Source organism: Aspergillus affinis, assembly GCF_023601865.1.
Source record: "Aspergillus affinis strain CMG 70 chromosome Unknown NODE_53_length_213089_cov_87_399433, whole genome shotgun sequence".
Classification (NCBI taxonomy): domain Eukaryota; kingdom Fungi; phylum Ascomycota; class Eurotiomycetes; order Eurotiales; family Aspergillaceae; genus Aspergillus; species Aspergillus affinis.
The window spans coordinates 125220-136452 of NW_026515834.1; the positions used below are offsets into that span (position 1 = coordinate 125220).

The 11233-nt window shown below is 49.2% G+C and overlaps 3 protein-coding genes across 3 annotated transcripts; 1 reads left to right on the forward strand and 2 right to left on the reverse strand.

Annotated features, from left to right (window-relative positions):
* Nucleotides 1-838: 838 nt before the first annotated feature.
* Nucleotides 839-4011, reverse strand: KD926_008335 (uncharacterized protein; the record flags this gene model as incomplete). The annotated part of the gene is made up of 6 exons (XM_053101048.1): nt 839-1583; nt 2231-2435; nt 2487-2803; nt 3187-3546; nt 3613-3849; nt 3905-4011. The coding sequence occupies 6 exons, from the start codon at nt 4009-4011 to the stop codon at nt 839-841; spliced, it is 1971 nt and encodes a 656-aa protein (XP_052955359.1).
* A 2213-nt stretch (nt 4012-6224) lies between these two features.
* Nucleotides 6225-8151, forward strand: KD926_008336 (uncharacterized protein; the record flags this gene model as incomplete). Its single annotated transcript, XM_053101049.1, has 4 exons — nt 6225-6308; nt 6372-6661; nt 6723-7584; nt 7672-8151. The coding sequence occupies 4 exons, from the start codon at nt 6225-6227 to the stop codon at nt 8149-8151; spliced, it is 1716 nt and encodes a 571-aa protein (XP_052955360.1).
* Nucleotides 8152-8667: 516 nt separating this feature from the next.
* On the reverse strand, nt 8668-10083 carry KD926_008337 (uncharacterized protein; the record flags this gene model as incomplete). The annotated part of the gene is made up of 5 exons (XM_053101051.1): nt 8668-8868; nt 8931-9083; nt 9152-9454; nt 9564-9859; nt 9918-10083. 5 exons carry the CDS (start codon nt 10081-10083, stop codon nt 8668-8670), a joined length of 1119 nt encoding a protein of 372 aa, XP_052955361.1.
* Nucleotides 10084-11233: the final 1150 nt, after the last annotated feature.

Genomic DNA, 11233 nt, shown 5'->3' on the forward strand with positions numbered 1-11233 from the left:
ATGTCTGGAACGACATGTGGCAGGGCTTGTTGCACTGTGCCATTCTCTTGGTCGTACGGCGATTCCGAGGACACCCCAGCGTCCTATTAGATGAAAACATCCCTTCCGAGAATTGTGGTGTCTGGATTGTAGTTTGTGGCTTAAGCCAAACGCCGAACCTTTCTGCTTATTCTGTATTGTGGTCATAAAACGAGATTAACTAAAGATGAAGTTTTGTTTGAGTGATTTACTAATCAATCTATTCTATAGGCAAGTGGCAGACGGGGTTAATCCGGCCCGTTTGCCGGTATGAGGCACGGTCAATCCTCAAATCTGAACTCATCGTCAACGCTACCGCACTCGGTGCCTTTCAGCTCGCAAATGACGAGAACGTCCACCCTGTCCGGGGCCATGTCATGCACATACAAAGCGATGCGCAGGACATGGTTCTATTTCAGGGATCGCATTACACCTATCAGATTCCACGTATGTATACAGGGGAGTGATCAATGGGGGAGTGGCGCAGGAAGGAAATATGGATGAGATGGCCGATGGGGAGGTCAAGACCGATATCCTGAAGCGGGTCAACCTAGTCCTTGGTGATCAGTATAAAGGTCTTGATTTAAAGTCAAGCAGCATGCAGGATTTTGTTGGGTTTCGACCGAGCCGGAAAGGTTGATATCGATTGGAACAGGACGGTGATGTGATACATGCATATGGGTTTGGGTCGCTGGGATATACTTTCAGCTATGGAGCGGGACTGAAGGTGCGAGAATTGGTTGAGATGGTCAGTGGGGCAGGAATGAGAGAAAGCAAACTATAGACAAGTTCATATATCGAGACAATTAACACCCCACGTCTATCCAAGAAGAAATTGAACCGAGGCATGACCAGCTGTCCCTCTGGTCTTCGAATCGACAACACTTCCCCACCAGCAGTCTCCAGCCCAGATCTCCTCCAATAACGCGGGAACAGAATGAAACATGTGGTATCGGCTTCGGTCTCCCCACCATCGGCAAAAATCCCTTGCAATGTCCCTCATTTCCTCACTGGACGTCTCGCTCGCCGCTAAGAATACGGGCAGCAGGAGCGATTTCTGCGTTAACGATGTCTTCCGACAACATCGAACATGATCAAGCGTTATTCGAGCTAGTCGACTCAAAGCGTTGGGACGAGGGGTGTCGCGTTCCCACTTAAACACCCGTTCAATGTATAGCAGCAGAGAATTTCGCCAGGCCTCTGCACAGTGGTATCTATCCTGTTGATCATTGAAACCAGCTTCGTCCGCCTCCTCGAAGTCTTCAGAGTCGGAGTCGGGCTCAGCCAAATGACCAGAATATAGAGGGTGCTCCCACTGCCGAATCTGGTCTTCGATCTGTAAGATGGGCGTTATATCGAATGTCAGCCATGTCATGGACGAAGCTAATTCGCGTTGATGAGCCAGCTCAGCGAGCGAAAATAGATGTCCGACAAGATCGGTCGGACATCCCGACAGTTGGTAGAATGACCATTGATCTTCTTTTTCATATTTTCTTAGGTGTTCAAGATACGGTCGAGACAAAATAGGACCTTGTCGAGAGACGAGCGCGAGCGTCGCATCCCACCTGACTGTTATTAGCTCACATTATTCATTCGGACGGATCTGGGTCTGTATTACCACATCATCATCGCCACCTGAGCCCGAGCCCGTTGGGTTGTGAGTGCCGACGGGCCGCCGCATTCTTCAAGAATCAAGCGAACCCGGGTGATTTGAGACGACCATCGTCCAGATGCGGACAGGGTACACCATTAATGTTTAGCTTCCTCAGACCAAACTCTCCGCGGCACCACTCACATCCAAGGTAAAGCAGATAAGAATGGGATCTAACAATGCAAGTCCCTTTTTCAGCAAATGCTGGTTTTGACTAACTTGGGTCAAAATTTTAGACGCCTCGCTGCGATGCTCCTGTGCCTCAGATGACCATGACCCAGTAAGAATGTTCAGATGTCGACAACATAAAGCCAGCATGGAATGGAACAATAACGTCGATCCCTCAGATACAGAGCACTGAATGCGAAAAGGATCGATCTCGGAGTCTGAGGTGATTGGAAGAATGCAGAATTCGTTGTCGTCTGCTCGTCTTTAGCCGATTTCACGTTCAAGCAGTCTTCTGGGGTGACTTACACATTCTAAACAGTGTCTCATGTTGGTTTCCTATGCCTGCAGTGGGAGCCGGTATCCTTCCCCGATTGCAGCGCAGGAGCTGATGACAGCCACCCGTTTGCTGATGATGAAACAGGAGGCATGAGCGCTTGGTTGCTCGTAAGTACACTCTCCATGGTATTGGCTAATAGATGATCTTCCGGGTTCAACGCTGAATGTTCAACAGGAGCGATGCCCTCTAGAGTGGGAACCGACAGGGATGCGAGCACAGCCTCGTCAATAGAAAAGTCGACATTATCCAAGGGGTATGGGCCTTTGATGATCAGTAAATCAACTATATGTGACAATCCCGAATTTAACATACCATGGTCGTCAAATACCGGTGTCGTGGTCTCAGGAGATGTCTGATCTATCTCAATGCCATAGGCGGGTTCCACATTCTCGAGGGCTGAATCCTCCGGCTCCAGGTTTATCGCCCTTCCTGGTCGAATACTATCCCGATCTTCCTGTTGCAATCTGCGTCGTTTCTGCGACTCCCACTCTGCACAAATCGAATCTCCGAGGCCCTGTTGCCCTCCTTCTGTCATGATCCGAACTGCCGACGTCCTTAACGGCAACATCGTCTGCACGCGATACCAAGACATCCTATCCTGTCTGCCCGATTTGCCCAGCCACGTCCGACTAGTATCCCACATTAAAGGCGTGACAAAGCCCCCACATTTCACGCCTTTTTCGAGACATGTGGTGCACTGGGGTCGTTGGCGATCGCATATCTGCCGGGTGGAGAGACATGTATGACAGTCCGTGCAGGCAAACGCTAAGGGATTGGTTCTCTTGCCCTTGGGGTGGATCATGGCGCTTGTATCTATCATATGGGATAGGGACTACGGACTTAGACACTACATGCATAATGATATATTCCGGTCATTTCTATTCTCTTGTGCAAAAAAAGCACATTTATCTGTATACGAATTTGTCTATAGTCACGTGCTTGCTGTTCCTATCTAACGACGTTATAGACATCATCACCGTTTCCCCCATTTCCCTCTAGGAGGCTACTCTACCGATCCTCGCGAACCAAGTTGCGGTAGGGGTTGTTAGGATCCTGCTCCTCCTGCTCCACGGTCGGAAGGGTTCTCTTGACCCGACACGGGCTTCCAACGGCCACCGAGTAGGCCGGAATATCCTTCGTAACGACTGACCCCGCGGCAATCGTCGTGCCCTTGCCAATCGTCACACCCGGCAAAATGACCACATTTCCTCCAATCCAGCAATCATCCTCAATCGTCACCGGGTGGCCGAACTCGACGAACTTCCGTCTCGACAAGACGCTGACGTCGTGACCCGCCGTGAAGATGCTGACGTTGGGACCGAACTGCACGCGGTCGCCGATGAGGATCAGACTGGTATCCAGGGCGGTGAAACTGTGCGTACTGTTAGCCCCCTGTCATCCCCATCTTCTCGATTCGTCAACAGAATCAACAACTCACTTGAAGTTGATGAAACAATCTTTCCCAATACTGATGTTACACCCATAGTCCGGCAGAAACGGCGGCTCGACAAACGTGCCGGACCCGACCTTCCCGACGATCTTCTTTAGCAGGTCCAGGCGAACGTCGTAGATCTGGTCGTAAGAAACGGTCTTGGCGTCGAGGTTGTTGTAGTCTTGCGTTACCCCGCGCGCGCGGTGGCGGCCCTCCAGCAACTTCGGGGCGTTGGGGTTGTACCTGAGACACCGAGTCAGAAGATGAAGTCTGCGGGGAGAAAACAGCATATTCTCACATCATACCGGAGATCATCTTCTCGAACTCCTCACACATGGGCACATGGTCGAGACCGCGGGCGATCTCGATGATCTCCGGGCGCTTGGCGGTGGCGGCGACAGACATGGCTGGGACTGGAATGCTTCGAGGAGACGAGGGTATCTGTAAACTAAGAGACAAAAAAGGACAAAGAGAAGCACGTTCGATGAGGGCAACCCGAATGACGTTGCGTGGTACTTATACGGGGGAGAGCAACTTCGCCGAAAATCTGCCGAGTAGCGCGGCAAGTTTCGCGTCTCCTTTGGGCAGGAGCGCCAACTGCGGGTGACGCTAGTCCTGAAGGGGCAGCCCTCCCAACCAGGTTGCCCTGGCCTCGATTCATTCTATCATTGGCCTCGGAGGACCTCCGCTGTGACGGTGCACAAGAGTTTCCGCTGGCCTGGTTTTATCTTATCTGGCATTGGGTTATGCCAGGTTGTTCCTCTGCAGGCTGACTCCGGACTTGCAGGTGTGGATGCCTGAAGTGTCACTGCCAAGCATTTTGTGTTCTGCTTACCCCTCCTGCATCACAATTAGAGTAGCAATCTTGATGAATATCCCGTTTAGTAAAATTCCATTATTTGATCAATGACGGGTACGCTTGTCTAGATTGATATCGCTTGCATTAGTTGCGCGTAGTTGGCATCAATTGGTTCAATTCAGTTATATATCTTGCCGCGTTGGGCCGTATGGCTGGTTAGCCAACTCTGCAACTTTCATGAGGGTTGAAAACAAGAAACAGCATGAATGTTGGAAAATTAAACGCTTAACAGTCAATTACCCAAACAAAATAGTCAAAGGCGGATCCGAACGATGACCACCCCTACAAAATCTGATTAATTGCGATTGCCAAGTCTTCGATTATGATAGGCTCCGGCTGTGGCTCGGCCCGGGAGCTGGTCAACTACCGAAGGGCGCGTCAGGGCTGTTTACATCGTGGTGTTTGGTATGACTCCGATCGTCTGGGGATCTCATTTACTCTGGCCGACAGACGGGTACGTCTGAAGGAAGAATCACATTACCGGCCTCTCCAATCCAGTCACGGCGACAGGAGATAAGCTCCAAGAGAGTGGGTCGGCTTAGACTCTTGGCAACCATTGCAAACATAAACAACCTGGCCCCTTGCCTCAGGCCTGCGCCCCTGGCAGCAAATTTGACGGGAAATTTGATTATTTCGTAGGAACTCTTCAGTCTTGCAACATCGCCGTTGACCCTCTGAAATAGTAAGAACGAGGTGTCTCGTACGTCATATGTCGCGAGCACAAGACGGGATGCATCGTTGATGAGATGTTGGACAACCGCAAGAGACTCGACTTCAAGCGCAAGGTCCAATCTCTTGAAAGCGATCGGGATTCTTTACTGCTTCAGCCCGTGCCAGCCCTATGGACGGCTGAGAACCGCAATGCCGCCGACGTGCTCGATTTCATTCTTGGTAACGCATCGCTGGAAGAGATCCGACTCGCCGTCGCTGAGAGGTTGAAGCGCGGGATTTCGCTAAGGAGATGATGCCGCGGATGATCCATATCACGGTCTGACAACAGGAGGTTAGTTATCCCGAAGAGAGGGGTGTTGTTCCTTTGAGACTTAACTCGGAGCCCTGGAGAAGCCAAGGATCACGTTCCTCCATTCCTTCTATCCAAAGGGCTGATGAGTCAGGAAAATGCAAGATGCAGGAAGATGCCTGATGCAAGGAAGCTTTCTAGACACTAAGAATACAGGAATCTCAGGACCATGTGTTGAATGGGGATCAAGAAGGAACCTCCTGGAGCAGTGGTGAATTGTATTATTTCGCGAGCGTGAAATAATAAGATCTGGAATTCACGAAGCAAGTTCTATAGCAATTGCATTTTTGTGTAGGTTTTGAAGTTGCCTGGACGTGACTGATAATCCGAAGCTCAACCCTTATCGTTACTTTCAGCTAACCTGGATCATGTGCAAAGTGCCCTATAAAGTATGCGCAAGTCACGAACCAACACCACGGTTACTCATCTGCTATAGCAGTACTGTTACGGTCCCTACTTAGAAGTTCAGCAAGTGTTTTCCCATAGGTGAATCAAAGGGATGTTTCTATGGGGATTATTTAGGCAGTAGCATAACAGGAGTGACGGCACCACTGGTAAAGTTCTTGCGCGGTGATTGCATAGCTCTGCACAGCGATTGCACAGCGATTGCACCCAGACTACGTCACGTGCAAGGCTTCGCCCATTATGTCGTTGAGACCACTTGACAACTTCTTTTTGTTTTCTCTTTCTTTCCTCTCCTGTGGATCGTGAGTCTGGCGTGAGCCACCCGCCTTCAAGATGGAGAACACAGCCACCTCAGAGGAGCCCGTCCGTGCCGTCTCCAGAGTCCCGAACGAGATCTGGACCCGCATATTCTACGCGGTGAGAGAACAGTTATTTGCGTAGATTCATTGCGACAGCTAATCTTTTGAATTATTTCTGCAGTTGGAGTTTGACTACCGCTCGTTGTGGGCTGTCTATGCAACCTGCGTCCAGTTTCATCAATGTGTTCAACCCGCGTTGTTCTATCACTTGCATGTCCATTTTGTTGAAAACACCATCCCGGAGCATAAGCCCTTTGACAAAAGAATCGCGTACCATAGACCCTGGGTTCAGTTCAATGATGTCCGTGTGTTGGAAATCTCCGACAGTTACTCACACCTCGAGTGCAACACTCGCGTCACTCGCTCCCTTCAGAGCCTCTTTGAGCTGATTCCGGGGGTGAGGGTTATCAAGTAAGTAAGCTCTAAGAGATCGCTCAGCAAGCCCACAGTACTAAGGAACGTCGCCTTGTAGGTGGAAGTCGCGCCGCGAGATCAACCAGTCGATCCTCGACATGTTCAAGTATTTCCAACGACCCATTATCATCGATATCCAGGGTGCGCAGGAGATATTCATCTACAACGCTACCATCTTCCGCATGTTGCACGCTTTCCCATTGCTTTACATCCGGTCGCTTGATATTAACTTGGAGCACTGGGACCAGGAGAACGGGGTGTTGAAGAGATCCCTCTTTCCCATCTGCTCGCTGCCCACGTTGAAAGCACTGACCTTGACCTATCGCGCAACTGCGCCCAGCTTCAAAGTATGCAACATTATCATCCCCCCTGGTGCCAGACTGGCGCGCTTGAAATCCCTTCGTCTCTACAATGTCCACATGCAAGGGGTGGGCGATAGTGAGTGGACGAGGAGCCTCCAATGCTCAGCTTTGCGTCACTTGACCATTGACGGCTACTTCCTCACCATGCAAGCGCTGAAGCAGCTTGCGGGCAAAGTGCCAAATCTGAAATCGCTGTCGGTGCGTCTTCGTAACGAAGAGGATCAGATCAGCGAACCGCTGCCTTTCGAGACCAGAGCGAGATTCCTAGATGACGCTAGTCCTAGTATATGCTTCACTCTAGGATGTTTTCTGCGCGGCGTGCGGGCGTTAGAAGAATTCAATGGTTACGACCTTCCTCTTTCCACCTTGAATGACCTGCTGCTGTTTCAAGGACAGTACCTTCAGACCCTTCGGTTCCGCGATACGGTTGTCCGCGATACCGACCGTGGTGCAGGAGCTGTCTTTTTCGGCTGCGATCAACTTGTGTGGATGATCCACCAGCTGCCGGTTCTCAAGACACTGGGAATTACAATGGCCATCGGAAGGGAGACTGTACCCGTAAGTCACCTGCCCCTGGTAAGCCCTATCTTCCCCTCTCCATTACACAGAAGGACTAACACCTAACCCCCCCCCCTCGATCCCAAGATGCTCAACTACATTTCACGCATCCCTCTCCTCACCCGCTTGGAGATAAACACCCCTCCCGAAGCTTTTTTGGAGGACGACGAAAACGAAACCCCACCTCCGCGTACGATACCGATTCCGCTAGAGCTACTCGAGCAGATCTTCGACTATCTCGACCGCCGCAAGAGATACTACTCTGCCGTGGTCGGCAACAACCAGTGGCCATCCTTCAACGCACTCGATATGATCGCTCGTGAATGGGAGCCCATGCTCGGCGGCATGCGGTGGGCTTTTTGGGGCCTGAAAAGCACCTACATATACACCTGCCGGCGCAAGATCGGATCCCCTCGAGAGGTCGAGGTCTCTTTTGTGTCCGGGGCCGGACTGTCGCTGATGTGTGTGCATCGGTACAATCAGGTTTTGACTGCCACTGAGATCTGGGATCGACCTGGTACCTATTCCTTTGATGATACCAGTGGCGTGGAGTTTTTCAATGAGTGATCGATGCACGACGATGTGATCTGCTCATCTCAGAATGTTCACGATGAAGTCTCGTTCTGTGGCGTTTCATATGCTCTTCTATTTTGTGTTTTACTTTTTTTTTTTTTTTTTTTTTTTTTTTTTTTTTTTTTTTCTCGGACCCTGGATTGCTGGGCTTTCCTATTGGGTGACTTTCGGGTTTCATCATGACTTTGATGCGCGTGTACAGCAGTTTCGAGCAGGAGGAAATACCCGGCGTCTCTATGCGGACTGGATCTTTGTGGTATTTTTTTGTCTCTATGTATTTATTATCCCCTGGAAAGAGACTCTACCTAAGTGCTGGATAGGTTAGTTAGTTTATGCTAAGCTAGGCAAATATCATGATCATGCACTGTCTATTTCAAACAACGCAAAAGCCACCTAATGTCTATAACCAGAGTAAGAAAGCCAAAACGTAAAATGAAACAATCTATAACCTGCCAAACAACCACAAAGCACCACCCAACCACCCATAAGATAGCATACTCGTACAAATCATCACTCCATCTTCTCCTCGTCCGAGCCCTTATGCTTCCTAATCAACCGAAGTCGCCGTTGAGTGATAAGATACCAAGAGGCCAAAGTAAGAAACGTCAGAGGAACAGCGGCGACAACGAAGATCCAGAACTGACGGGAAATGGTGAACCCACCACCATCCTTCTCGCCGTCGAAGTCGAAAAGATTCATTCCTAAGAGAGTCTGGAAACATATTAGAGGAATGGATCAATCAGCAGAGAATATATGATGATAGGTGGGCATACGGAGACAAAACTGGCAGGAAGATAGATTAAGGTGACTAGAGTCACGACTTTCACGGTCGCATTGTCGTTGATTGCAGCGTTTGTAAGTTTCAACATTTTGTTGTTGATTTCCACAGTCACGGCTTGGTAGTTGAGATTGAGGGATACGGCGAGCTAGATAAGCATAAAACAATTAGTAACCTGTTAACAGATGTTACGGGTTAACTAGAAGCAAAACATACCAGATCTGAGATTCCCTGGACCTTCTTCTCCAGGACAGAGATACTATTCAAGTAGCCCTGTAAGATGGTTTTGTGGTATGTGGTCTCATCCATGACATGCCGAAAGCTGCCTTCGGATGTAAGTCGTTTTGAGTTGAGCTCTGTGTTAAGCTCTTCAAACTTTTGGATAATATCCAATGCAACGCCGAGTCTGGATGAGAGCGGTAGGAGTTTGTCACCGAGGTATTGCGGCTTCAAGAGGCTAAGAAGACTCTTCTTGTCGTCGTCGGTGTCCGAGGGCTCAAAGGTCAGGGCTGCGTCTACCTAGATCATATGTTAATACCCATCTCCTATCGGCGGCAACGGAAAAAGCAAAGAAGGAAATGCGGAATAGAGGGTGTGTGTGTATGAAGAAAAGGAAAGAAAAACATACAGTTCTTTCAATCTCCCGACCAAGTTTGCCAATACACCACCTCCAACCCGTCAAATAAGTAGATAAGACCAAAGAATGCATCGAGTACCATTCCGAGAGCAAAATCCCTGGCTCAGCGCGAAGAGCCGCCTCGACATGTTGCTGCAACTTTGAATTCCGCTGAGCATGCAGCAGGATCCACAAATTCCCGGACCCTGAGGGATCATGACGATGAAAGACGCAGACTTGTCGGATGGTCCATAAGGTCTTCCCATTTGCAGCATAATCCTCGGCATAGGTAAAGAGATATTGTATATCTGCGTTTATGAGCAACTGGGCTCGTCGTGGAGCGTTGCTGGGTCAGAGCAACCGTACCGTATGATCCATCCTCGCGATGCGAAACAGCCATTCCACCATGTCCGGCATTCGAGCTCTGTGGTTTATCACCAAAGGAGAGAACGAGATCGAGAAATTTTGCACTGATATCGTACTGGTTGATCATGGTTCGTATCGCGTTGTAGGTAATGCGCAGCGGTCTCATTGAGTTTTGAGAGCATATTGATCTAGGAATGGGACAAATTTAGCTAGGTGGGTATAGTAGGGATGGCTAGAGAGGATACGCACACAACCCTGTTCCTGGGCTTTTTTGTAGACGATATGTGTTTTTCAAAGACATTACTGTTTGTGAAAATATGGGGTTCGATTCCAGTATCGCTGTCGAAGAGGTATATGTCGGATTGCTCGGGTTGAGCGCCGAAGGTAGGGTATCGTTGATAGGGTCGAATCGCGTCGTAATCGCCGGGCTCGAGCTGACGCGGAGGGAGGTACATGATCACAGAAGAGGTGGAAAATAATTTGGGGTCTAGATCTAGCTCTGAAAAAGAAATAGAATAATAGAAGTCGATAGAAGATTGCTTCACTTTTCTAAAACTGTTGCCTGGGTTCTGAGGCGCGCGGAACTTATTCTGAAACTGAAAACAGCGCTAAAGATGGTATAAGAATAATTTTAGGTAAACATTCTGTTAATTCCCAAGGCAGAAATAGAAATAACTCATAAGCGAGGCTAATTTGTGCTAAAGAACAAGCCCTGTCTTTGCCACCACCTGAGGGGTGCCTTGAAGGGTTACATTGCCAGTTTCGAACGAAATCACCACGAAAGAGAAAGTACTCTCCGTCCAGGCTTAGCAGAGAAACAACAATAATTAAGCCGAAGGTTCATGTTGAATATCAAGCTAGTTGACTCTGTAGTCTTCGCGAATATCTCTGTGCTTGCATGGTTGGTTATTCCCTTTACAGTGGAAGAGAAAGGTCAGCCTTGAACATGAACTTACTCAAGTTCATCCTACAGCCGCCGAAGCATCAGCAAGACATCCTGGGCCCATATCTTGACAGCCTTGCGTGGCCAAACTTACCTCAGAGACCGTCCTCGGTGCATAGAAGACAAAGCGACTGCTGCGGAGCTGCGGAGTGATTTGCCATCATGTCAGCCGTGAAATCAGAAAGAGCAAGTACGAGAATGTCTAGAAAGTCATTTCCTGTCTTACTTCGACCATGATCGGCGTCTTGAAGATAATTTTCAGTCTAGCCTCTAATTTCTCGTGTCGAATGTATCCAGTGACATCCGGGCCTAGGGTGTTTTTCACGTATGTGGTGGACATGATAGTATATGATCATGAAATCTTGGAGATTCT